The sequence below is a fragment of the Capricornis sumatraensis genome, chromosome 7, assembly GCF_032405125.1.
Source record: "Capricornis sumatraensis isolate serow.1 chromosome 7, serow.2, whole genome shotgun sequence".
NCBI classification, from domain to species: Eukaryota; Metazoa; Chordata; class Mammalia; order Artiodactyla; family Bovidae; genus Capricornis; species Capricornis sumatraensis.
The window spans coordinates 47,701,484-47,728,202 of record NC_091075.1 but is presented as its reverse complement, the minus strand read 5'-3'; the positions used below and the strand labels follow the sequence as shown (position 1 = coordinate 47,728,202).

The following is a 26,719-nucleotide window of genomic DNA, read 5'->3' as shown; positions in this document are numbered from 1 at the left end:
TGGTTGACTTTCACAGAGGGCCTGGGTATGTGGCTCTGACTGGTGCTGGTTGCCACTGTGGGGACCCCAGAGCTGTAAAGATGCGACCACCAGCCTGGGTGCGGCAGGCAGTTGAGGTGTAGCTTCAAGGCCAGTTTGCCTGGATTCAGGTCCCAGGTCTGCTGTTCATAGGGTGTGAAATCTTGGATAATTCCACTCACTTCTCTGTCTCTGCACAGTTTTTCACTAGTAAAGACTGCCATGACATGCTCCACCTCACAGAGTTGATAGCGTGAGTAAATTAATTCATCTGATGTGTGCTGAGTGGAGCCCAACACACAACATGATGCTCTCAGATGTTTCCAGCCCTGACACTCCCTCCTCAGATCTGTCCCTTCCATCTTCAAAAGCATCAAACTCTCAGAAATTCATCCCCACAACGTAAGGCTCTGAGCTGTACAAACTGCAAACACCAACAGGAGGGCTGATATTCTAAACTGCTGTCAGCCTTTTACATGTTAGAATGAGTTCGGGACCTAAAACATGAGTTGCTGTTCCAGAGGGCTTCCCGTGTACCAGACGCCCTGCTGAGATCTTCACAAGCAATCTCATTGAGTCCCCCTGCAACTCTGCGAGGCCAGTACAGGTATTGTTTCCATTTTACAAATGGGGCAGCTGAGACTCGGAGAAGCCAAAGAACTTGCCCAAAGTCAAACAACAAGCAGGTAGTAGAGCCTAGATTTGAACCCTGAGTGTTTGTAACTCTTTGGAAGTGAAGTGAAGTCGCTCAGTCATGTCCGACTCTTTGCGACCCCGTGGACTGTAGCCCATCAAGCTCCTCCATGGGATTCTCCAGGCAAGAATACTGGAGTGGGTTGCCATTTCCTTCTCCAGGGGACTTTTGCACTATTAAAAATAATGGCTAGTAGGTAGAGTGCTTTTGATATAGCAGATACCATGCTACACTTCATTTTTATTGATGCAGAAGCTAAGACTCAGATCAATAAAGTCAGTGGCCCAAGGCCTACAGGTAGTTAGTGGCGAGTTAGAATTCATATCCCCTGGGGGTGATGTGAAAGATCTGATGTCACCACCGTGACACGATTAGATGGAATTCATTATGCATAAAGGGAGACGATGAACCAGCCCCCTATCTGCTTTCTCCCAGAGGCGTAAGTCCTTCACAGGGTGGTGAGGCTGGGTGAGGACCATCTCACAGCCAGCTCTCCTGGGTCTGATTCATTAGTTTGAAGAACTTGGGTAAGTTGCTTAACCTTTCTGGGCCTCATTTTTCACATGTGTGAAGTGGGGATATTGACAGGGACTGTCTTATGAGGTGGCAAAGATTCAGTGAGTCAATCTGGACCAAGCAGTCGGTCCCCACACACAGTCCTTGTTGGTGATTATGGTATGTTATCACCGCCAGAGAGTGGCAGAAATACCTAAGAGTATAAATTCTTGCAGCGTAGAAACTCTGTCTTCACGTGCTATGTCTTTCATTCAAGTATCATAACAAAGTTAAGAAGGAAAAAGCAAAATAAGAAAAAGAAGAAAATCAATCCCAAATCAAATATCCAACTCCGTAGTTGACAAAAAAAACCCTTATAGCTGAGAATTATATTATTTGAGCAGCCTGAGCTTCTGCCCAATTCCAGGCTCATCGCAGATGACAGAGTATCTCCTGGAGTTTGACCTGAAGCGGCTACTTATTGGCCTTGCAGTTAGCGAAGAATGAGATAGAGACCAGTGCCCAGACAGGACTCCAGGGCCTTCCTGCTAGAAGGCGACATTGCTGGGGAGTCTCTCAGAGCCTGTCATTAGAGACAGGTCAACCTGGCTTCCAAGGCCCGCTCTATAACATGACCTTGAGCTCACGGTTTTACCCTGTGAGCCTCAGTTCTTTGCCTATAGATTGAGGACAGTGATATTTGGGTTTCAGTCCTGCAATGAGGATTAAGTGAAAAAAATGTTTGTTAACCACCCTGCACATGGTTTCAGTCAAAGGTGGCAGCATCATTATTGTACTTGTTGCTATTTGCTGGGTGGTATGTCAAGGTTAGACACCCAACAGGAATTGATACCTGTTGTGTTCTGAGTCCTAGCTCTGTCCCCAAGTCTGCCCTCTACTGCCCCTAAGAGGGACCTCTGGTTGCATGTGGCCACAGTGGATGATGGGGCTGCAGGCTAGAGCTTGTGAATCTGAGTCCTTTTCTCTCTCTCTCTTTTTAATTTTATATTGGAGTATAGTTGATTAACAATGTTGTGATAGTTTCAGGTGAACAGCAAAGGGACTCAGCCATACATAGACATGTACCCATTCTCCCCCAAACTCCCTTCCTATCCAGGCTCCCATATAACATTGAGCAGAGTTCTCTGTGCTATATAGTAGGACCTTGTTGGTTATCCATTTTAAATACAGCAGTGTGTACATGTCTAAGTCCTTCCCTTCGCTGACAAACAGAGGATCAGAAGGGAAATCAGGCTGAGCTTTTTGTTCTCTAAAGCTGTTTGTTCTTTCTCCCAGCCTCATCCAGAACCAATTTTTTTACCATCTGCTTGTGGCCTTGAAGCCCTTCCCAGGCCCTCTGGCATTAGATAGAGTTCATCATGTATTAAATATAAGGGGAAACTGTGAAACAACAAGACTGTTTTTTGGATAAAGAGCCAAAATTTATACATAAAAATGAGCCTTATTTTCTTCAAAGGAGGCAGATACCTGGGAGGCTGTTTGCAAATTTGAAGCATTTTGTGAACTTTCCCCTTGGGTTCCTCCTTAGAACCTCTGGTGCATCCTTGTGCATATACTCAAAAAGTTAATATGCCCTTTTCTTTTCAGACCAGATTTCATTTTTGGAAATAGCCGAAAGATATTGGAGGCTGAGCCTGCTAAATAAAAAGGGCTAGTCATGCAGGATAATAATAAAACATAATAATAAGATTATACTTAAAATTCATTGATTTACCTTTTTTGACGCCTTGTATAATCTGGCCCTAAAACTGCTGGCACAGAGGTGGACTTCTGAACTAGCTTGAGCAAAGGAAGAGAAAGTGGAGTAAGTTTCATCTTCCCAAGGCAAATGCTTTGATAGGAACAAAAATGCCCATTTAGATGCAAGGCGTGTGATCTACTCATTTAAAAAGAATGTGATCTTATGGCATTGTGGACACACCTCATATTTCCATTATTTGTGAGTTTTTACTTGAATAATTGCTGGTTTAAGAATAATGGCATGTCTTTTGCATGCCCAAATTATTTGGATATTTTCATTCTCCCTTCTCCCCTTCCTTTCTTCTTCTCTCCCTCCCTCCCTTCTTATATTCCTTCCTTCCCTTTTAGGCATATGTTGAAACAATTAGACTAAAAGATGATGAAATACTCAAGGTACAAACCAAAGAAGATGGAGATGTCTTTATGTGGCTGAAGCATGAAGCTACTCGAGGCAATGCGGCAGCTCAGGTAACAGTGTGGTCCGCTGTCTTGGAAACTGTCTCAGCCCTGATGGACCAGGATACGCTGTGATAACAAGATCTCCCAATCCTAGTGACTTAACATAGCACCAGTGTATTGCTGTTCACACTACTGGGGGTGCCGGCAGGGGCTGTGCTCTCATAGTTCTTCAGGAGCCCAACCTAACAGAGGAGTCACCAAAATGTGCTTCCAAAGCCATTGCCTCAGGGCCACCCTGTGGCATGTCACAGCTGGCTCCTGACGCTTCTGCTCAGATGGGGCACTTCGCACATTTCATCGGCCAGAGCAAGTCAGTTGGTCATTCTTTTTAAATAATTTGATTTCTGTCTTTATTTCTGGTTCTGTTGGGTCTTTGTTGCTGCACGGGCTTTTCTCTAGTTGCCGAGCGTGAGGGCTACTCTCTAGCTGCGGTGTGCGTGCTTCTTGTTGCCATGGCTTCTCGTTGCAGAGCCTGGGCTTTAGGGCACGCAGGCTTCAGTAGTGGTGGCACAGGGGCTTTGTTACTTGGCATGTGGGATCTTACGGGATCAGGGATTGAACCTGTGTCTCCTGCATTGGCAGGCAGATTCTTTACCACTGAGCCACCAAGGAAGCCCAGTTGGTCACTCTTGACATTGAGTGTAGTCAGATCTGCACCCATTGGAGAGAGAGTCACAGAATTTATGATCAGTCCCAAGACCCCATCAGACATTCTAGTGCATCAGATATAATGATATAAATCATTTATATAAGGCAGTTCTTCAGGTTCTTTGTTTACCTTTGGCCATTTATCTGGTTTCTTTTTTCGTACTTGACCTACCCTAGGACACTCCCCTGTGTGTGTGACTGTTTCCATGATGGATTGAGGCCTATGGGGTGGCCTTGGCATCACATATTATGGGGTGGTGCCTCCTCCTTTTGATCCCCAAGGAGCTTTCTGCACATGTGTAGTGTCTCTCTTGCCCCAAGAATAGGAAATATATGACCTCGTGATCCTGTACTCAAACAGGGTTTAGCCCCTCTCTTCCTGCCTTGTCTGTTACCTTAAGGTGTCCTCAAGAGACAAAGCCTGGCTATTTACCCTGTTTCTATTGTTATTTCTGTTTCAGTATGCAGACAGGAGGCTGGTTGTAAATATCTAACCAGGAGCCCACCTACCTCCTGTCTCAGGAAATGCAAACAGGAGGCCAGCTGTAAATGCCTAGCCTGGAGCCCATCTATCTCCTGCCTCACAGGGAGATGCCCTGATGGCCACAGATGTGCACAGGCAGGCATGCCTCACACTGGGCCCAGAAGACAGACAGTGACTCCCAAAGGGGAGGGCATTTCGAGAGAGGAGACAGTACGGTTGTTGATCCATCAGCTCTGACCTGGGTATAGTACATTCATTCACATACACACACCCACATCCCCCTGACACACATCATTGTGTTAATAACGTGTATTTAACCCAGTACACCTTTAGGGCTCCGGTCCCCAGTAGAAAGATAGCATGTGTCCACCTAAGTCTCGGTTCTCAACATAAAAACATTTTAAACTAGATTTGCCTTACCCTCTTTAAAAATCTCGTATGTTACATATTACGGCTTCCCAGGTGGCTCAGTGGGTAAAGAATCCTCCTGTGATGCAGGAGGGTGAAGGGCAAAGTCGCTCAGTCATGTCCGACTCTTTGCGATCCCATGGACTGTAGTCTAGTAGGCTTCTCTGTCCATGGGAATTTCCAGGCAAGAGTACTGGAGTGGGTTGCCATTTCCTTCCTCCAAGGGATCTTCCTGACCCAGGGATCGAACCCAGGTCTCCTGCATTGCAGGCAGACTCAGGTTCAATCCCTGGGTCAGGAAGATCCCCTGGAGGAAGGCATGACAACCCACTCCAATATTTTTGCCTGGAGAAGCCCATGGACAGAGGAGCTTGGTGGACTACAGTCCATAGGGTCACGAAGAGTTGGACACAATTGAGCCACTAAGCGCGCGTGTGCACACACACACACACACATATATATTAAGCATTTCACAGGAAAGTCATTGTTTTAAATTGCTATTGTCTTAAAGCAACGGTTGGCCCAGATGCTGTTCTGGGGCCAGCAAGGTGTGGCCAAGAACCCGGAAGCGGCTATCGAGTGGTATGCCAAGGGTGCCCTGGAGACTGAGGACCCCGCATTAATATACGACTACGCCATTGTGTTATTCAAGGTAAGAATCACTCAGTTTGTGCTGAGGTTGCAAAATTCCTATCAGATTTCCTGAGCAGTTTGATGTAGGCATGCAGGCAAACAGGGAGCCTGTAACCCAAGAACCTCGGAATCTGCTTCTGTCAGGCTGGATGGAAAGGGGTATTTGCTGAAAAGGTAGAGTCAGAAACAGTTCCCTGGTCTTGTTTTTAATCATTAGTCTCAGGTTTGGCACCTGGATTCTCTTTGCTTTTGCAAACATTGTGGCATTCTGGAGGAGACACCCCATATTTTATGGATTGGTACATTGCTGGCAGCCCCCAAAGGTGCTGCAATTCTCTTATCAGGCAGAGCTATCGCTGAATTACAGCTGAGATGAAGTGCGTATTTGGCTGGATCCCAACAGTCTCTCTGATCAAAACAAAGATCTTGGTTTTAAGCCAACAGGAGAGCAGGGGAATGGGTGAGAAGACCATTAGCCCAGGAGACAGAAGATGGAGATCAAATCCCTCCTCTGCAACCAGCAGCTGCATCCTTGGACTTATCTGACCTCATCAGTTCAGTTCAGTTGCTCAGTCGTGTCTGACTTTGCGACCCCATGAATCACAGCACGCCAGGCCTCCCTGTCCATCACCAGCTCCCGGAGTTCACTCAGACTCACATCCATCGAGTCAATGATGCCATCCAGCCATCTCATCCTCTGTCGTCCCCTTCTCCTCCTGCCCCCAATCCCTTCCAGCATCAGAGTCTTTTCCAATGAGTCAACTCGTCGCATGAGGTGGCCAAAGTACTGGAGTTTCAGCTTCAGCATCAGTCCTTCCAAAGAACACCCAGGGCTGATCTCCTTTAGGATGGATTGGTTGGATCTCCTTGGGTCCAAGGGCCGGTCAAGAGTCTTCTCCAACACCACAGTTCAAAAGCATCACTTCTTCGGCGCTCAGCTTTCTTCACAGTCCAACTCTCACATCCATACATGACTACTGGGAAAACCATAGCCTTGACTAGATGGACCTTATGGGACACTGGTAATGACCACAGGTTGAGTGAAAGAACCTAAAGAAGGGACTCCAAGAACTGAAAAATGCTTTATGGAGTAACACTAGTTTACTTCGATTGATGCAATGCTTATTACCTGATGTACATTCAATCTGCAAGATAACCTTGCAAAGGTAGCTACCGTGGCATATGATGGTCTCTGTTTATGTGTGTGCTAAGAGAAGCTAAGAAAGGATTTGTAACTTACCCAAGGGTTTCCCAGATGGTGCTAGTGGTAAAGAACCAGCCTGCCAATCCAGAAGCCTTAAGACACACGGTTTCAGTCCCTGGGTTGGGAAGATCTCCTGGAGAAGGGCATGGGAACACACTCCAGTATTCTTGCCTAAGGAGCCCCATAGCCAGAGGAGCCTGGCAGGCTACAGTCCATGGGGTTGCAAAGAGCTGGACACTACTGAAGCAACATAGCATGCACGTACACGTACAAGATTGTACAACTGGTACATTTCAGACCTGGGATTGGGATCCAGGCAGTCTGGCTTCAAAGTCTGTGCTCTTCAACCCTGAACACAGAGGCATCAATTCATCCACCTTGGAAAAATAGAAAGCTGTTAGCTCTACTAAGGAAAACCTTGGTGGCTATGTCCAGGCCTGAAGGAGGCAGCTGCCCACAGACAGCAAGTGGGCTGTCAAACAAGGACTTGGATGCACATGGCCGGTCTCATCTCCAGAACCACAGTTGTGGTCGCTCACTGATTAACAACCATGACTCTTGCTACATCTCTAGCCCTCCAAGTCTTAAAACCTATTGGTTGTTACGGTTTCCAAGTTTAGAGCCCAGACTTTTTCTTTGTAGTTGTTAAATCAACATAGAAGTGGTTTGACTCTTAGCCATATGCCAATGCATTTGTGCATTTATGTAATACACACACATTCAGGGCTGACAAAACGCCAGGCTCTGCACTAGATGGAGGGACGTATGGATGCCTGAGCCACGTTTCTGACCTCTGGAGCCTCAGACACTCATGGGGAAGACAGGACTGAGACAGGTGCAGAGGAGAGGCACCGGTCCCCCGGAGTTGGGGCTGGTCATTGCCCGGAGTGCAGAGAAGAAAAAGGCATGACTCAGGCATCATTTCTGCCTACCAGGGAGCTTGAAATCTAGGGGGAGAGCCAAAGATATAAATATATGACATGGGAGGTGACAAAATGTTTCTTTAGGGTCTGATTTCTGAAAACTGAAAGTTTTTTTGGTTTTCCTACATTCTAAGTTATCTCTGAGTGGGAGGAAGAAAACCCATTATCAACATCTCGAGAAAGATTTTTACCTCTGGCCAAAGGTGTCTTGAAGTGTTTTCAGTGTAAAAAAAACCCCATACAAAAAATGAACTTTCCAAACAGGAAGAAGGGCAGTGTGCACTCGGCTTATTGTTTTGTGTGGATATTTGGCTTATTGTGTTCAAAAATGGTGCCACGATGATGGTGTAGTTTTTCCAAGACAGTCGAGTCAATCCCGTTTTACACACACCTGAGCGTGGAGCTTGGACTTTCACTGCAGCTACCGTCCTCCGTGAATTCAGCCAGTGAACAGTCACTGAGTGTCTGCTATGCATCAGGACTTTGTGTGTTTCTTCTAACAGCTTCCAGTGCTACTCAGACTTGTGCAGAGTATATAGTCTCCGTGCAAGAAACCATCCCACTTCTGATTATGTAATTACACTGGGAAATCCCTGATCTAGAAATGAGAGTATCTTGAGTTCTGTTTGCAGATCTAACTGAGAGGCTTTGGGTTAGTCAGCCCCTGTGGGCCCCAGTTTTATTCCTTCCAAACAAAGAAGCTGGAGAAGATAAACTTTGAGTGCATCCAGGTTCTAACGTCCTGTCATCCTGATGGTTCTGATCCTTTCTGCAAAGTACAAAAATGTTGTCTCACTGCCCCGTCTAGTTACTCCAAATAGCCTTCATGTCCTTTTCTCTTTCCTCTTCCTCTAATTAAACGAAGTAATGGTCCACTTCTGAAAAATAGTTTCATCTTGCATCCTGCTTCAGCTCATCGGCTTTTATTAAATAGGTAAGTTAAAGGCGAGTAGAAACTCAGTGCATGTAGTTTAACCTTTATTGGATCCACCGTTTTGCTCTGGGTCCCGGAACTCTAAGGACAGATTCTGCAGCTTGTTGTTTTCGTATTCTGTAAGGAGATTGTGAATCATTTTACTTTCTCAGCATGGAAATGACAATATACAGGAGAAAATACAGCATGGCAGTTATAAACCTGAACTCTGCAGCCTGGGTTCAAATCCTGCCTCTGTTCCTCATTCCCTGTGTGCCTCTGGGTTGGTTTCTCAGATGAGAATGATGCAGCACCACGGCTAGGGTCGGGAGGATTAGATATGGCAGGAGAGCTCCTGGCCCAGGTAATTAACGTAGGAATGTTTGCTAGTGCTGTCTTCATTACTAGAGCTGAGTATTTAAATAGCGTTAATAGTTGTAGTCATTGCAAAGCCCTCTGACGTTCTATCACATGTGATGTAGGGGTCAAAGACAGGCTCTAAGTGAGCTTGGAAGCATCGGGGTTTTCATCCAGTCTTCTCATCTGCCCTCTTCGTGGTGAGAGCCACGTTGAGAGAGCCCTCAGCGACTCCTCCTGTCCTGCCCTTGGACCCACCATTTTCCCACGTGGTCCGGCGGACACCCCAGAGTGGTCCCATGAAGTTCTGCTCTTCTGACAAGAACCCCAAAGCCATTTCTCTCCTGATCCACAAACCGTGTCTGCTGGAAAAACTTGATTTTGCTGGAGGGAGCTTGTCAGTTGTCAGTGTCTGAAGGAGCTGATTCTAAGGGATCCTGTCTCTTTCACCACTGACCTTCCAGCTGTTTCTGAAGCCACAGAGGTCCACCTTGGGGACTCCCACGTGGAACTGGGATAACTGAGTTGTCCCAGCCTGGTAAGTCTTGACTGTCCGACACAGATCAAGTGCTTTATCTGACTCACACGTTAGGTGATCCCCAGAAAAACACAACCAGAATGACCAGACTCATTTAACCTTGTTCAAGGCTTCTCCCAACTGCACCAGTGGATTGACAAGAGTGTGATTCACCTGATGATCAAATGGGGAATTTTGTGTGATGCTAAACAGGAAGGGGGAGGGTTGTTGTCACTGTTCTACAAATATACCCAAAATGATGATGATGACGTAATAGCTCTGCATATGGAAATCTTCAAGATTAGGTTTTTCTTTGGCAGGGCCTGGGCTTCTGTTGGATCTTCTGTTGAACACTGGCGGATCGGTGTGATGGTTTTGCTTGCATTCTCTGTTTATTTTGTGTGTGTGTGATCATTGCTGTTTCTTGTTGTTTAGGGTCAAGGAGTGAAAAAGAACAGACGGCTTGCCTTAGAGCTGATGAAGAAAGCAGCTTCCAAGGTAACACTTGTGCATATTGTCAGAGGGAAGCCTTTGCCTACACACACCCACCCATGCATTTACAAGTCTAGGAAAGTGAATGGCCAGCCTTCCGAGGAAGGTAGAAATGCAGTGAGGAGGGAGGGGTCCCTAGCATTGCAGTGATTAGTCATTTTTGAGCTACAACACATACACAGAAACCTGCACAATGGGGATGACAAACTTCAAAAGGCGAACTCACTTTCCAGTCAATAGAATTCAGACTGATTTTGTTTGAAGGCTAAAATTATAATCAAGGGCTGCCCTAATAACAAGTAGCAGCAGGGGCTCCTTGAAACTGAATGGATATAAATGCCAATGAATTAGGAAAATCAAAAGCCTGATTCCTCTGAATCTTGAATCCTCTGGATTAACCCTGTCATGTCCAGTGCTCATTTCCTTCTCTGTGCTTTAATAAAAGGACTGTTTATCAAGTTTATTGCTGCATTTAGAAATTATTTTCTTTTTGTCACTATTTACTCTTCAAAGTAAACTTCAAGCCAACGAGTTTCAGTATTGCAGTACAGAATGGAGGTTGTAATATTGCTTGTGAGGGGATACACACACACACATAAGCAGGGATGCACAACATATCCCTCTGTACAAGCACCCCCCCATGCATGCACACTCACGTTCATACTCACATGTGCATGCATACATATTAGTAAATAAATGGATTGGTAGAAACCACTGTAACTCTACAACCTAGACAGAGTCCTTTATAGCCTTTCAGGCTCTTGAATGTACCTTCATCCCAAGGCTGCTAATATTTGCCCTAACTACAACGATTCCTCAAGTAACCATGCCGATTTTCCTTCCTTGCTCGCTTTTCTTAGGAAGCTTAGAGTGTCTATTTTTCCTGTAGACTAGGAAGTTGGAGCATGTAGTCAGAGAGTCAAGAGGCTTTTTCTCCACCTGTGTGGTCTCAAGGGGGCACATCACCCAGGAGACAGTGGGCTGAAACACACGCCAGCTCCCAACCCTGACACAGACTATAGTGCAGAAATAGAAAAGCTGCTTAATGTTGGTCATTGAGGGCATAGTTCTAGAGCACCCTAAAATGGGGCTTCCTGGCAGGTGTGAAATTTGCATCTCTTTAGCATGCTAGTGGTGAATTGTCGTCTAAGGTGCTTTATTCAGAGCGTGCTTTTAGCAGAGCTGAGATGAATATTAGAGGAAATGCAGTTTTATAGCCTGGAGTACTCACATTCTTAAGAGTGTTACATGATTCTCACTTATTCATTTGGCAGGGAGTTATTAAGCCCTTACTCTTTGTCAGGCACTGTGGTGAAGCACAGAGTTTGATGTCTGGAATTAGCTAAAAGTCACTTGAAAGTAAATCTGCAGATATAGCTGGAAATGTCCGGAATAAGGTGTGAGCATGAAGAAATAAAACAAGATTTCTTGTGGGGCTCCTGACCTGGGTCCCAGTACAATTTCTAAAGAAAGTTCTGCTAATGTTTTGAGTGATGACAGGTACCTTTGAATAAACCTAGGCATATGGAGGTGAGCAGTACAGAAACCATTTTGATGTAAATTCCATAGGCTTATTCCAAAGCTGGTTCTTGCCACATCATAATATGGCGTGGTCTGTCACTTCACGGAAATACATTCATCCTGCAACTTCTCAGGAGGCTGCCTTGCATCTGGTGCCACCCGAGGCTCAGGAAGAATATCTCTATGACTGGCCCACAGCACTGATACTGTGCCAAGTGGCAGCTATCTTGAGGGCCTGTGAATCTGAGCACTACCCTCAGTGTAGGATTGGATTCTGTTTTGTGTGTCATCAGCATTCAAGGGAGGGCTCTCATTCATTTCTCAGGTATTTATTGAGCACTTACTGTATGCAAGTACTAACACAGGTGCTTGGAATACAAAATAAAGATCCTTGCCCTCATAGAGCATTTATTTCAATGGGCTTTGTCAGTTTCCTTCTCCTGGTCTTCCTGGCACCTGGAGTCCAGTGTAAAAACTAAAAGGGTTTCGGGAGCCCTCGCAGGTAAAAAGGCTGCAGGCTGGGGTCTTGGCGTCCATAGCTGAGGGACACCTGTTCTTCACTTCTCAAAGGAGAGGGGAAAGAGATTTTGTTCCACACTTGGACTCTTAACCTGTCTCACAGATGCAAGGGCACTCACCGTTTGCCTGTTTAATCCTTTTTTCACTTGCTTGCCCATGGTCTTGTTGATCTGGCAGGAAAGCAGGAATGAGAGACCCGAATGTCCAGGTTTGCACACTTACACCCCCACAGGGTTCCTAAGCCTTCGACAGCCAGGCTGGAAGCTACTGTATAGAAGCAGGTGGGAGCACCTAGAGAGAGCAGAAGTGGGCCCCTGAGAGCACGAATCAGCAAGAACAAGGAGACTGGAGACTAGACTCACAAGAACCAGCCCTTCTGCGGTACCATCCCAGGTTTAGACACAGTCCTGAAGCCACCCTCCCTTCTCCGTCCCCTCCCCTCTGCCTCAGGCCCAGCCACCTACCTATCTACTAAGCAGACCCATAGCCCCTGCGCTTTACAAGTAGACCATTGCAGCTTCTTCCCTCAGATGATTTGTTGGTGTCCAGTGCAGAGTAATCAACAGATGGCCAGCAGGTCACCTAGAAATCAGCCCAGCCAGGCCAGGTTCCAGCCTCCTGTCGCAGTTGAGTGCTTGTGAATTTCAAGGGCGTTGCTGATACTCAGGGCAACACAAGGCCTTCTGTAGACAAGGGCATTGTGAAACAGTCCTCAGGGGCTGAGTGATGATTCAAGGCCGGCATCATTGCCGAGGGGGAAGGTAGAAATCCCAACAGCAGGCTGGTGAAGTCCTCCTGGGAAGACTTTGAGGTGGCCTCATGTTTTAGCCTTTCTTTAGTGCCATCTGGCCCCAAAAAGAGACAGGAAAGGTTTTTCTCAGACTCTGGCAGAATGCTTTCACAACAACTGATTCTCTTTAGAGAATTTTTCATTAAAAAAAAAAAAAAAAGTAGTTTCTTTCTTGTTGTTCTAAAATCTAGGGATTGCATCAGGCAGTCAATGGCCTGGGATGGTATTACCACAAATTCAAGAAAAATTATGCCAAAGCGGCTAAGTACTGGTTAAAAGCAGAAGAAATGGGGAACCCAGATGCCTCATACAACCTTGGAGTCCTGTACTTGGATGGCATTTTCCCAGGAGTTCCTGGAAGGAATCAGGTAAGCCTTGTGACCAGCTGTGCAGCTGGTCAGACACTTGGTCAGGAAGCAGGTGTACTATGCGCCCAGCCCAGTAGACACCACCCGACATACAGATCATGAGCTCAAGGACCTCAAGGGCCCAGTTAAGAAGACAAGAGAGTGAAGAGAAAAACCGGTATTAGCGAGATGCCAAGTGCGTTCTAATCGCTGTGACCCAAGCAGTTCTGGAAAGGGGAAATAAGGAAAGCCAAAGCAGTCAGGAAGGCTTCATGGAGGAGGAGGAGGCTTGCGCTGGGGAGAGGAGAGGGAGATGATGCGAGACAAGAATAAGAGAGATGGTGCAGAGATTGATCACTGATCTTACTGGAAGCAAAGCGCACTGTGTCCAAAAAGGACTGCCAGGTATGAGATCGGATTGGATAATAATAATGTAAATAGCAGTGACAGTCTTCAGTGTTTGCGGAACACTTCCTCTGGGCCATATACTCATAGATACTTTCTGTCTGCCATCCCATGTCATCCTAACTACACTCTTGGAATACAAATGTTACTACATCCGTTTAACAGAATAAGCGACCAAGGCTCTGAAAGGGTGCGTAACTTACTCAGACGTCAGACACTGAAATGGAGTCAGGACCTGGTTCCTGTGTGAAATGGAAGCCCCTCGTTATTGATAATAATGTTAATGGTGGTAATAACAATCTGAGCACCATTACAGTCAACAAATTAACTGAATACCCACCCTCTGCCAGGCACTCTTCCGGGCAGTGGTGGTTACAGCAGCAGACAGTCTCTGCTTTGGGGAAGCTTAGAATCTTATATTCCAGTGGGACAGAAAGATGATAAGCAAAGATAGAGCATGAGGGAAAATGGAGGGAAGTGATATGGGGAGAAAGAAAGCCAGATGAGGAGGACCCAGAAGGTAGAGACTAGGGGATGCAATTTTATAAGCAAGATCAGAGAAGGTCTCTCTGATAATGTGACCTTGTACAGACTCCTAAAGGAGTCTTGTGAATATCTGGGAGAACATTCCAGAAAGAGGGAAGAACATTCCAGAAAGCGGGATCAGCAGAAGAACAGTGAGGAGATGCAACTGGCAGGAGCTGAGAACAGAGAGGTGGCAGAAGAGATAAGGTCAAGGAGGCAGGTGCCCAGGCAGCTGCCCTGAGCAGAATGGGACAGCTCTGAACAGGGCTGGGATTTGCTGTGTTTGAAAAGGCTCTTCCTGGGTCCTGATGAAGATGGAGGTTCCTGATGGGCTTGAGGAAGAGACGAGCAAGAGCCGGGGGTTGATGCAACAAGGACCTACTGTGGAACACACGGAACTCTGTACTCTATGTTGTTATGTGGCAGCCCGGATGGGAGGGGAGTTGGGAGTAGACTGATTCATGCATATGCGTGTCTGAATCCCTTTGCCGTCCACCTGAAACTATCACAACATAGTTAATCGGCTATCCTCCAATACAACATTAAAAGTTTAGAAAAGAAGAAGCAGGGGATTAATGCATTGAATCCAAATGAGAATGGATGGGCAGTATCAGAAAGAGGGCTGAGATGTGACTAGATTCTGGATCTGTTCTGAAGGTCAAGAGGGCAGAATTTGATGGTGATTGGATGTGAAGTGTGAAGCAGGGAGAGGAGTCAGGCTGACTCCAGAGGGTTTGGCCTTTATTGAGATGGAAAGAAAGGTAGTATTCAGACAGATGGGCAAGCTGTAGCAGCAGATTTGGGGGTGAAAAATGAGAGGATTATTTTTGGTAAAGCCTCAAATTATTATTACTTGGTAAAGCCTCAAATATCATTATCTTATTTAATCCTCATGACAAACTTTCATGGTAGCTACTATCAGAAGCCACATGTTTCATTTGTAGAAACTGAGTATTCTCTTAGTTGGAGAGTTAAACTGACATGCTCACAGTCACACAGCTAATAAGGAGCAGAGCTGGGATTTGAACCCAGGCCTGCCTGACTCCAAGTGCCGTTCAGTTCAGTTGCTCAGTCATGTCCGACTCTTTGCGACCCCATGGACTGCAACACACCAGGCTTCCCTGTCCGTCACCAACTCCTGGAACTTGCTCAAACTCGTTCCACTGAGTTGTTGATGCCATCCAACCATCTCATGGCATCACCGACTCCAAAGCCCCTGCTTAAAAATGGCAGTTAACTGCCTGGGAAAAAATAACGGTAATCAGCGGCGCATCTACCCATTTAAGCACTTGCTTTCCCTTTTCCCTCTACTTCTCTGACTACCCCGGAGGCTGTGTATTTTTATGCACTGCAAATGTCTGTTAGCCCTCCCACATATCTGCTAGAATGGATTTTTTAATTGTCATATTCTAATTTTCACCTTCCTACTGGAACTGCAGTTTTTGCATCTGAGTTTGAAAAAAGGTATTAAGTGAGGTTAGGAAAGAAAATGCCTGAAGTTTCACCAGGTGTGATTTCTGCTGCGATCTTCTGTCTGGCTGGCAGGGGGTTTATGTGAGGATACCTGATGATAGTGACATTCGTAATGTTATTTATTGGGTAAACTTAACAGAATAGCTGCAGTCAAGGTTATCATGTCGAGAAGCTTCTGTGATTGACTGTCTTCCTGGAACTTGACTTGGTTTCTTAAAGATATCAGACGTTATAAGCTTATGATGAAATCACATGTTACGTACCTCACGACCTTAGCTCTGATGAAACCTGCCCAGGAGGACATCTCACTAATGATACCGACGTTTGCCCATCTCTTTCCAGACATTAGCCGGTGAATATTTCCATAAGGCTGCACAAGGTGGACACATAGAAGGAACTTTGTGGTGCTCTCTGTACTATATCACAGGCAACCTGGAGACGTTCCCGAGAGATCCCGAGAAGGCTGTTGTGTAAGAACCTATCAGATGCTGCTTGTGAAGGGAAAGCCATATACTATGTTCACCACTTCTGAGAAAATAGAGTTTTTTTCTTTTATTCTTTTTTTGTTTTCATTTTTAAAATGTAATTTTTATCAGTTACATGCGCACAAAAAGAGCCAAATTATTTGAGGAGGCAAAAATTTAAAAAGTAATAATTTGACAAGAAAAATAGGAAGTCTCTATCCCTTACCCACATACCATTTCCTGCTGCCTAGAATAAATCACTTTTCATGAACTCTTGCCTGGAGAATCCCACGGACGGAGGAGCCTGGGAGGCTGCAGTCCATGGGGTTGCGAAGACATGACTGAGCGGCTTCACTTTCATTTTTCACTTTCCTGCATTGGAGAAGGAAATGGCAACCCACTCCAGTGTTCTTGCCTGGAGAATCCCAGGGATGGGGGAGCCTGGTGGGCTGCCATCTATGGGGTCGCACTTCTGGACATGACTGAAGCAACTTAGCAGCAGCAGCATGTTTTATTAATAATTATTTCTCTTTTTATTTGCCTCTATGTCTAAATAACATGCTTAAATCACTATTTCTTATTGTACTCACTACAGACTTTGTCTAACGATGTGTCACTGGGAAAAGACAAATATATAAATAGTTCTTTCACTCTGCTGCTTCTGACTGCCCTACATGTTCACACTTCCTCCTTTCTCCCATCTTCCCCATGAGCACATCATCATTTTGCTTGGATTGGTATCAGGGTTCATATGATTGGATTTGCCAAAAAGTTCTTTTGGCCAACCCGATATTTTTACCATCTAATGCTACTCATAGCTGACCATGTAGTGTGCTCTGACTACGCTTTCTTGCATAACTTTTTGTTTTCTATGGAAGACTACTACTAATTATTATTTATTTGCTTAGCTGTCTGTGTACTTATCATTTCCTGTGTACTTGATGTTCACATTCCCCTTGTGTTGTCTAAATCTCCTCTCAGTATGTCTACACCTATCAGGTACTCTGTTCATTTAATCTTCTTGGCAACATCTCTTCTCTTTGTTCAGGGAGAGCTGTCTTCCTGCTATTGACTTGTTAGAATTCTTGATTCACACTATCTTTTTCCATATTGGTTGACTCTTCATTAAGCACTTGTCACATCTTTGTTTCAAAAAATGACAACTCTTAAACATTCATTATAAAGGGCACTGAACTCAAGCGCTCCCAAAGTATATCTCTCTTTGCCTTCTTAACATTCAGTTCCAACTTATGACTCCATAAAAATTCTAACAAGCAAAATATTTCCCAAGTGAGATTTATTGAAATCACTTGAAGTAAAAAGAAATTATTTAATATGCCACAGTTTGGATATTTTCTCCTCTGTTTCCTTTATAGATGGGCAAAGCACATAGCTGAGAAAAATGGCTACTTGGGCCATGTCATTCGCAAAGGCCTCAATGCCTACCTGGAGGGCTCGTGGTAAGTTCGACTGAACTTTCTCAGTCCTTACCTTTCAATCTGTCAGTGTATTCTTAGGAGATGGAATCTTAAAATGCAACTGAAAAAGCAATTTGCAGGGAAATCACAGCCTCCTGGTAACGATATTCAGAGTATCACCGACTGATTGGCTGTTGATTAGAAAACATAGCATTTCCATGTTTAATTATACGCAAAAATTAGTTCTCTAGGGGTGCGTCCACATTCATCAAGTTGAGAAACACATGAATGCGTTGACTTTTCTTCCCTTCGGCTCGTTCTACTTGGCTTCAGAGTCTGGAGACAGCATAGGGGATCCCTACCCACCCTCTGCCTCTCACTGGCACGCCACAGAAAGTCCAGGATTTCTATCTTGTTCATGGGAAGGAGTGAAAGCAGTGTGTTTTAGGGCTTAGGGTACATCTTTCCCAGGATTGCTGGACGTCACTCAGCAGACCTCAAGTATCACAGCCAAATAGACTCCCCCTCTCTAAGTACCTTCTGATGGAGTTAGCAAATCTCACCCTGTATGAAATGGGGTGAAAGCCCATACATGAGGACCAGTAAATGCCCCATTTCCAGTTACTTGATTTTACAAATATAAGGGCACTCCTCTCCAAGATCTACCTGAGTCCGTCTCTCTGATCTCTGTTTTCAGGCCTCACGGTCCATCTTACTTTTCTTTGTGCTACATTTTGTGTGCTTGTTTATTGCCTTAATGACCTGGATATTTCTGTAATAAATAAAGGGGAAATGCAAATTAGCACACATCCCATTGGTCCACCATCTCAAAGACTGTAGAGCAGCCCTATCATTGATTGTGCTCTGATATGAACTTTAATTAAAAACTAAAATATAAGTCCCAAAGAAGGTCATTTCCTTCTTTGGTTCATGGATGCCCAGGTAATCCACAGATAGCATCTCGGTGAATGAGAATCTCAAATTAGAAAATGCAGGGGAAATGGGCCACGTGAAAAAAAGCACTTCATAAAACTGTATTAGTATCATCTTGTAAAAGTTTATCATCTGTGGCCTCACTTTGTATAATGAGGAAGGAATTTTTTAATGAAATGGTTCTTTTCCCAATTGATACACCTTACTATTTGTGTGCTGTTTATCTTGTTTCCCAAGGAAACTTCAATTTATAAAACTTCCCAGTTTGACCTTAGCTCATTTCTGCTTCTCACCCTCTACATTTCCCATCCTTTGCTCCTGACAATTGCTTAGGGGAAACTAAGCATTCAAACATCAAAATGTTTCTATGTGGGGTTTTCCCAAAGAAAGAGCACATATGTAAACACCCCAGCACACGCATACACACACACCCCCCCCCCCCAAGATGTCTCACGCTTTTTCCCATAAAGAGGGTATCTGCTAATAGCTTAGCTTTCTTGCCGACTTTTGAATTTAACATCACAAAGCACTTCAGGGAGCACATTTAAAAATTTTCTGTGAAGGTCAAGAGGGATTAAGCTCTAGTGGCCTGCTTTCCTTCTTAGAATGTTCAGCTGCATTACATGATTGACTTGGGGGCGGTGGGGGGGTGGTGGATTAAGTGTGCTTTCCACAGTTGGTGAGTTTGGATTCAGTTCAGCAGTTTTCCTGAGTACACTTAAATGCAGGGTGTCATAGCTGCAGGGGATATCACAGGTAAGACTGGGGGCAGTCCGCTGCCTCATCTCTTCCTGGTGCTAAACTGCCTGCAGTTTCTCAGGTGGCCCATATTCCCTCTGACCTCTTGGCCTTTGCGCTTGCTCTCCCCTCTGCCCAGAAGTCCTGCCTGACCCCTTAGTCCCTTTGTCCTTGCATGGGTCATGACGGCTCTTTACTTGTTGATTGCCCTGTGACATGTATCCCAGTGCCCAGCACCTAATGGCTTCTAGGAAGTGCCGAGAAACTACTGAGCGAACAATTTAAGGCAAATAGAACAGCCATCACTGAAGAGCCATAAGCGGTATATGAAGAGCATTGGGGATTCAGAGGAAGACAAGATGCAGCCTGGTTGGGGCACTTAGTTCAGCCTTTATAAAGCAAGTAACACTATATGGCCTCGAGGGATGGGTGGAATTTCTACCTAGTCACAGTGCTTCTATGGGCTTCCCTGGTGGCTCAGCTGGTAGAGAATCTGCCTGCAATGCAGGAGACCTGGCTTCGATTCCTGGGTCAGGAAGATCCCCTGGAGAAGGGAATGGCAACCTACTCCAGTATTCTTGCCTGGAGATTTCTGTGGACAGAGGAGCCTGGTGGATTACAGTCCTTGGGGTCTCAAAGAGTTGGACATGACTGAGTGACTAACACTTTCACAGTAATGAACAGGATCACAAGAAGCAAAGAAACAGGAAAATTCTGGTACTGTCTAGAAATTTTTAAGCCACCCAGTTTGCCTTGAGGGTAAAATTCATAAAAGGAAGTGGTCTATGACAAGACCAAAGAGGTGCTGTGTTATGGGATTTTGAATAGCAGTTATATAGTTTTTATTTAGTTTGTCAAGTAGTGGGGAGCCAATGATGGTTTGAGGAGAGGGTAGTGACATGAGAGAGGTGGGTTCTGAGATGCTTAACCAAACGGCTGCAAATTATGGGGACGAGAAGGGAGAACCTGAATGGGAGAGTTAGTTCAGAATCCAGGTTAAAGGAGCTGAGTTTTGAGCTGGAGCTGCGGCCTGAGCCAGGTAAGTTGTTTCCACTTCTTTTATGACTCAATAATTGTTGCATACCAATAATATGTAATATGTATGTAGTCGTGTCTCACTCTTTGCTACCCCAAGGTCTATATGGTCCACGGAATTCTCCAGGCCAGAACACTAGGGTGGGTAGCCTTTTCCTTCTCCAGGGGATCTTCCCAACCCAGGGATCTGACCTAGGTCTCCCACATTGCAGGCAGATTCTTTACCAGCTGAGCCATAAGGGAAGCCCAAGTTCCAAAGCGTAACAATAAAATGAACACTTGTAACCCTACCGTCCTGTTTAAGAAAATAGACCACTGAAATCCCCTGCGTGTTCTTCCCAGATGAAACCCACCCCAGCCCCCAGGATCCAGAACTAACCATTTCGTGAGTCTTTTGTCCTTCTGCCCATTGCTCGCTTTATAGTTTTGCTATAGATGGATATAATCCTGAGCAATAGATTTGGCTTGTTTCTGAGCTTCATATCATTAGAGTCATGTAATTCTTCATAAATAAACATCATGCTTATTTAACCTGATGTTTCTGGGATGCATATCTTTGGATACATGTAGGTCGTTCATTTTCACTGCTGTCATACACTGCAGTTTACTCACCAGTTCTCATGTTAACACATATGTGGGTTCTTTCCCTTAAGAACAGTGTAGCCATGCACGTTTTTGATGTATATCTTAGTGCATGCAGGAAGAATTTCTCTAAAAATACACGCTTCGGAATAGGGTCACAGGCTTGCCATGTGTTCAACTTTACAAGACAACGTCAACTGTTTTCCAAAGTATTTTACTCATTTACACGCCTGTCAACCCCATATAAATTTCTGTTTCTTCATAGCCTTGCCAATTCTGATGCTGATGCTAAGTATTATTAAAGATATGTCTTCACCTGGACTTGAGGCCTTCTCCTACTAACAGGAAGAAACACCCAGTACCCACTACAGTGGGAGTGTCTTTGTCAAAGTACATTTGAGACAAAGAGCTTTTCTCTTTTCCTTCCCGCTGAGCTTCCAAATGCCTCAGAGGTTAAATAGGAAATGTATGGCCGTTGGCCTCCTCACACCACAACATGGCATTTTTTGGAGTCCCATCTATTTTGCTATAATAGAACTAAACCATCCATCAATGTCCCAAGTTCACCTCTTTGTTCATTTTTTGTGAGCACCTTTATTCTGGGCATTATTTTCAAATCACATGCGTCCGTTTGATGAGCTTGTGCTTTTCTGTGTTGCTCTGAGGTTTATATGGGATAGTTTAAAAGAGGAGCATGATTGAGAAAAGGGCATTTTGCTGCTTAGGCAAAGTACGGAAGATGATGCTGTCATGCCCGAGGCCGTCCCTGGACACCAGGAGAAGTCAGCTAAGCAGAGGTCACCTGTCGTGTTTCATTTCTTTCCCGCATACCCTGCTGTGTGTTTTATCTGTGAGCTGTGTGTTTTATTGTCCTTTGTCTTAACTGTACCCTCCAAACACTTAACCCAGGAGGTTAGCCGGATTCTAGTAAGCTTGAGGCAAGACAAGCAGGCATGCAAGATTCCTGTTCAAAGAGATGCGTCTTTTTGCCTTGGAGCAGGGTCCTAAATTCCACTGAGACCCCAGGATTTTTTTTTTTTTAATATATGTATATATATGAAACTTCCAGTTTGGACTGCTTCAGGTATTGGCAGAAAGAATCCAGAGAAAATAATTGGATTGTTTGAGAAACTGCTCAGAGAAACTCAAATTCACAGTTCACAGCAAGCAGCCAAAGGATTGATTATTAAGATGTATCATTATAAAAGTTCTATAAATGGATGTGCCGAGTCTGAAGTGGGAGGGTAGCAAACGTGCCCCTACACTCGCTCTTTAATCCGCTTCTCTCTGCACCCCCACCCCAATCCCCATCAGAATGACTGCCTGGGCGACTAGTTCACTTTAGCACATTGGAAATGAAGCTGGACACCCTGGTCAGCTTCCTAAACCTTGAGGAAGTTCACGGAAGGATAGTACAGATTTCCAGCTTGTCTCTGGGCCCTCTACACAGAGAAAATACTGAATAAATGTTTATCCTGTGAATAGAAGGATAGAAATATCTGTAATTAATACTTTCAGGCAATCTCAGTTGAGACACAAGTAAGAGCAAAGTGCTAGGAGGCTGAATGTAGATAGGGTTTCGGCAGAGGTGTCCTGTCTCTGAAGTCTTCGTAAGTTGAGAGAATCTGGTCTTCAGTGTTCTGACGCTTGCCCAGAGTTCACTCTTCAATATATGAAAATGGATGCTGGTGGTTTTGGATTCCATGGCTTCTGTAAAATGGAAGAGAGAGGTGGATTTCTGTTCGGTGCTTCTTCTCTCTTTCTGCCCCTGGGCGTGTGGGATCTTCCCTGATCAGAGACTGAACATGCGCCCCCTCCAGTGGAAATGCAGAGTCTTAACCACTGGATCTCCAGGAAGTCAAAGTTTTTAGACTTCTTTTTGATGATTTCAGTGCTTCCTCGAAGGAAACGCTTGAGAATTCTGTGAAATTTCCACCTGGCTTCTACTGACACAATAATTGGTCAATGAAAGGTTGTTATTGTCATTTAGCTGATAAAGTCATGTCTGACTTTTTGCAACTCCATAGATTGTAGCCCACCAGGCTCCTCTGTTCATGGGATTTCTCAGGCAAGAATACTGGAATGGGTTGCCATTCCTTCTCCAGGGGATCTTCCAGACCCAGGGATCAAACCTGCATCTCCTGCATTGGCAGGCGGATTCTTTACCACTGAGCCGCCTGGAAAGCCTCAGTCAGTGGAAGTCTTCCTACACAACGTGTTCCTCTCTTCCCTCTCCCATCACCCAAGTAACTTTAGAGACAAGGTATTGTCTTTATGAAGTTTATCATAGTGACTGTTTTTACAGGAAATGTCACCCTGCGTCCCCTGCTCCCAAATTCTAACACTCTGCCCAACCATTGTCTAAGAAAAACTCATTTTCTTACATTGCAAGTAATATGAGCCCTGTTCCATGATGGCAGCAGAGGGAGCCCACCTGACATCTGACCTTGGGCTGGCAACTCCACGCCATCTCCTTCCCTCATCCATCCCTGGGGGACACTGAAGCACTGATGCAAACCTGAGTGTTTGATATTATAAGACCTTTGGGATGGAACCTTATTGTAGGATGGGATTTGCTGCTGAATCTTCCTCGAGGGTCCTCCATCTAAGGGTCCACTCTGAGGATTCTTGTCACCAAACATGATTCTTGGAGGCTGTGTAAGAAAATGCCTGGGGCCTTTTGTGTTGTTGCAGTCGCAGTTGTGGGCTTGTTACGTGGCTTGTCTACACTCCTTACATGGCTGCTTAGCCAGCCATATCTCTCGAGCATGAGTCATGCCTAATTGGTCAGCTGCCTTGGGTATCTTGGAGGCCAGGAATCAGCACACTCAGCAGCCATGACCTGGGATGTCTGATTGAAGGTCTGCCTGTCCTAATTTGACCCCCAATCATCTCTCTCTGTCCCCACTGGAAGGCCTGCCAGGAGCTGCTTTAGCCACGTAGAAAAGGTGATCTTCTGGGACTTTCTTGGGGGTCCAGCGATTAACACTTTGCACTTCCTCTGCAGGAGGCACAGGTTGGATCCCAGGTTGGGGAACTAAGATCCTGCATGCCATGAGGTCTGGCCAACAAAAGAAAAGAAAAGAAACGATGACTGCCTCCAGCCCCCCGCCCTGCCCAGTTCTTAGATGTAGCTAAAATTAATGAAGAGTTCTTAATGTCAGCCACTGAAAATGAAAAATAAGCTTTAGAAACAACCATTTATAGTAAAATTTTAACTTATGACATGGGTAACACAAAAGAAAATGGAGGAAATCAGATAAGTAAAAAACAAATAAAAAAAATTTCACTTGCCCTCCCAGCGCCTAGGGATAAGTACTGTTAGCATTTTGGTAGATCAATTTAAGTTGTTGTTTTTTCTCTGCATATATGCATCTGCATATGTATGTCCATGTGTGTATTCAGTTTCATATTTGTTTTGCAAAAATGAGATTGCACTGTTTTTTATCCTGCTTTTCTCACCCAGTGGAAGATTTGGCATAGACACCTTTCTACGACTTTGAATGCTCTTCTTCAACATCACTTTAATGACCTCCTCTGAAAGTGGCTGCACCATGGTTTAATTGAACTTGTCACTGGTTTTCAGATATTTGTGGGGTTTTTGATGTTGTCATTGTTGATATACACAGATCTGACATGAGCTCTGTTGTCACGGAGTCTTTGCATGTTTCTGATTGTTTTTTTTTTAATTTACTATTTTTAAAATTTTTTAAAATTAATTTAATTTTTATTGAAGCACAATTGCTTTACAGAATTTTGTTGTTTTCTGTAAAACCTCAACATGAATCAGCAATAGGTATACATATATCCCCTCCCTTTTGAAACTCCCTCCCATCTCCCTCCCCATCCCACCCCTCTAGGTTGATACAGAGCCCCTGTTTGAGTTTGCTGAGCCATACAGCAAATTCCCGTTGGCTGTCTATTTTACATATGGTTCTTGGAATAAACCTTCATGAACTATTGGGCCAGGTGGTATGTACATTTGTAAGGCTCTCACATTTAACAATTGCATCAATTGCTAGTGCTTCCCACTAGCAGCGGTTAGAGAAACATGTCCATTTTCCCCAAGCCCTTGCCGTTATCCGGATTATGAATCGGATGCCAATCTTTCAATAGATGACAGGTGGTCTCATTGTTTTGCAATTATTCAACTACCAGTAGTCTTGAATACTTTTTTTTTAATGTGTTTTTGACCATTGGTATCAAGCCCCTTGTAAACTGCCTCTCCTTTGCCAAACTTCTAATGTACCACAAAAGCTCAGCTTTAATTAAGCTTGTTCACAGTCCTAAGCCTCATAAAGCCCTTCACAAAACAGGACTCAAAAGCACAGAGCTTTTTCTTAATACCACTTATCTCCTCTAAGCAAGGGTGGAGGGTGGAGGATGGAAGGATTTCAAGGGCCCAAAGCCGATAGGCAGCTCCCCAGGCAGCACTCCACGAGTCATTCGGCCAGTAGAGGTCGCTGTTGTATCAACCAGCTCCCCAACCTTATCTGTGAGTTCAGCCTTTTAAGATAGAAAATAAATCAGTGCAAGCAGTATTTTTAACAACAGCATTTATTTAAAAAAAAAAAACAAACTCATGATTTTGTGCTTTTAAAAAAGCTGCTTATTTTGTGTCCTCTTATGTGCGAATATAAAGCTCTCTGTGAATATTAGTAAGAGCCACTATATGAAATTTATTATTAATCATCTATTTTTAGGCACGAAGCTTTGCTGTATTATGTTTTAGCAGCAGAAACTGGAATTGAAGTGTCACAGACAAATTTAGCACACATCTGTGAGGAGAGGCCAGTAAGTAAATGTATTCTCCTCAGACTAGAAGCTCTAAGGTTAAGGATAATGAATTGGGTTTTATGGAGGCGAAATCAGTCACTTGGCCAAAATATTAATGAGGTAACTTTTTCTCCCCTTTCATTCCCTTAGGACCTGGCCAAGAGATACTTGGGTGTTAATTGTGTTTGGAGATACTATAATTTCTCTGTTTTTCAAATCGATGCTCCTTCATTCGGTATGTATAGAGAAACGGGTGCTGAATTGAAGCTTTGGAGGCTTTTAATCTTTGGCAACAGGGAACATCTAACAGCTTTGTGTGAAGTGTGGTATTTCTAAACAATTAAGAAAGAGAGTGAGAAATCTCGGCTATTAAGGTCTTGCCTAAACTCTGCTCTCAATCTCAAGCAGTGCATGTCTCTTCATCCGTCGTCTACTGAATGCTTAGAGCCACCATTTTCTAAGGAATCAGCGAGAATTGTAAGAGAAAGCTATTCTGGAGAGTCCCTGGGCCAGCCTTTTACCCTTTTGCCCTCAGATGGATTCCCTGTCTACCTGGTTCTGCTCTGTGTGATAGGAGGCTGACCCTCAGGAACTATAGTTCCCAGACCCGTTTGGATTTGATTAGTTTCAGCCAATGCGAGGCACAGGCAGGAAATTTCAGGGTAGGAGGAGATGAGAAGCCCAAATATTTCTCCACTTCTCTGTCTGCTTTGGGCTGTATCTCTGCCAATGGCTGCATTTCCATGGTCCCAGCTCCTGCCTGGCAGTCCATCCTCTATGGTCTCAGCTGGCCCCGAGTTCTGGGAAGGTTGTAGCTTCCTGCATTGCTAATCTCTAGGTTGCCTACTCTTTCCCATTTGCCCTTTCAGCTCTTCCAACACTCGTAGCCAGTAGCAAAATCCCAGTTTTGAATGGTCCAACATGGATTCTTTTTCTGATTGGACATTGAGAGATACATACATTCTTAAAATTTTTCCTTAGAGAAGAAACAAAACATATGGCTTAAACAGAGTAAAGACATGCTCATCAATCATAAAACCCAGGCAGCAAAACCTTGATACTCCAAACATCCTTGGCTGATTGGACTGTGAGGTTGCAGACTGATTTTCACTGGGTAGTCTCCATGTAGGAGAGCTACCCAGCCAAGCAAGAAAATGTGTCCAGAAATGGAGAAATGCAAAAACCAT

General features: G+C 44.6%; 1 protein-coding gene across 1 annotated transcript in view; it reads left to right on the top strand.

Annotated features, from left to right (window-relative positions):
* SEL1L3 (SEL1L family member 3) overlaps window positions 1-26,719 on the top strand; it is a 108,678-nt gene that overhangs the window by 68,157 nt on the left and 13,802 nt on the right. Inside the window, exons 12-19 of the mRNA XM_068975552.1 lie at window positions 3,317-3,436; window positions 5,479-5,619; window positions 9,950-10,012; window positions 13,028-13,204; window positions 15,929-16,056; window positions 17,427-17,510; window positions 25,460-25,550; window positions 25,683-25,767. Coding sequence (XP_068831653.1) covers window positions 3,317-3,436; window positions 5,479-5,619; window positions 9,950-10,012; window positions 13,028-13,204; window positions 15,929-16,056; window positions 17,427-17,510; window positions 25,460-25,550; window positions 25,683-25,767 — 889 coding nt within the window. The remainder of the gene's footprint in view (window positions 1-3,316; window positions 3,437-5,478; window positions 5,620-9,949; window positions 10,013-13,027; window positions 13,205-15,928; window positions 16,057-17,426; window positions 17,511-25,459; window positions 25,551-25,682; window positions 25,768-26,719) is intronic.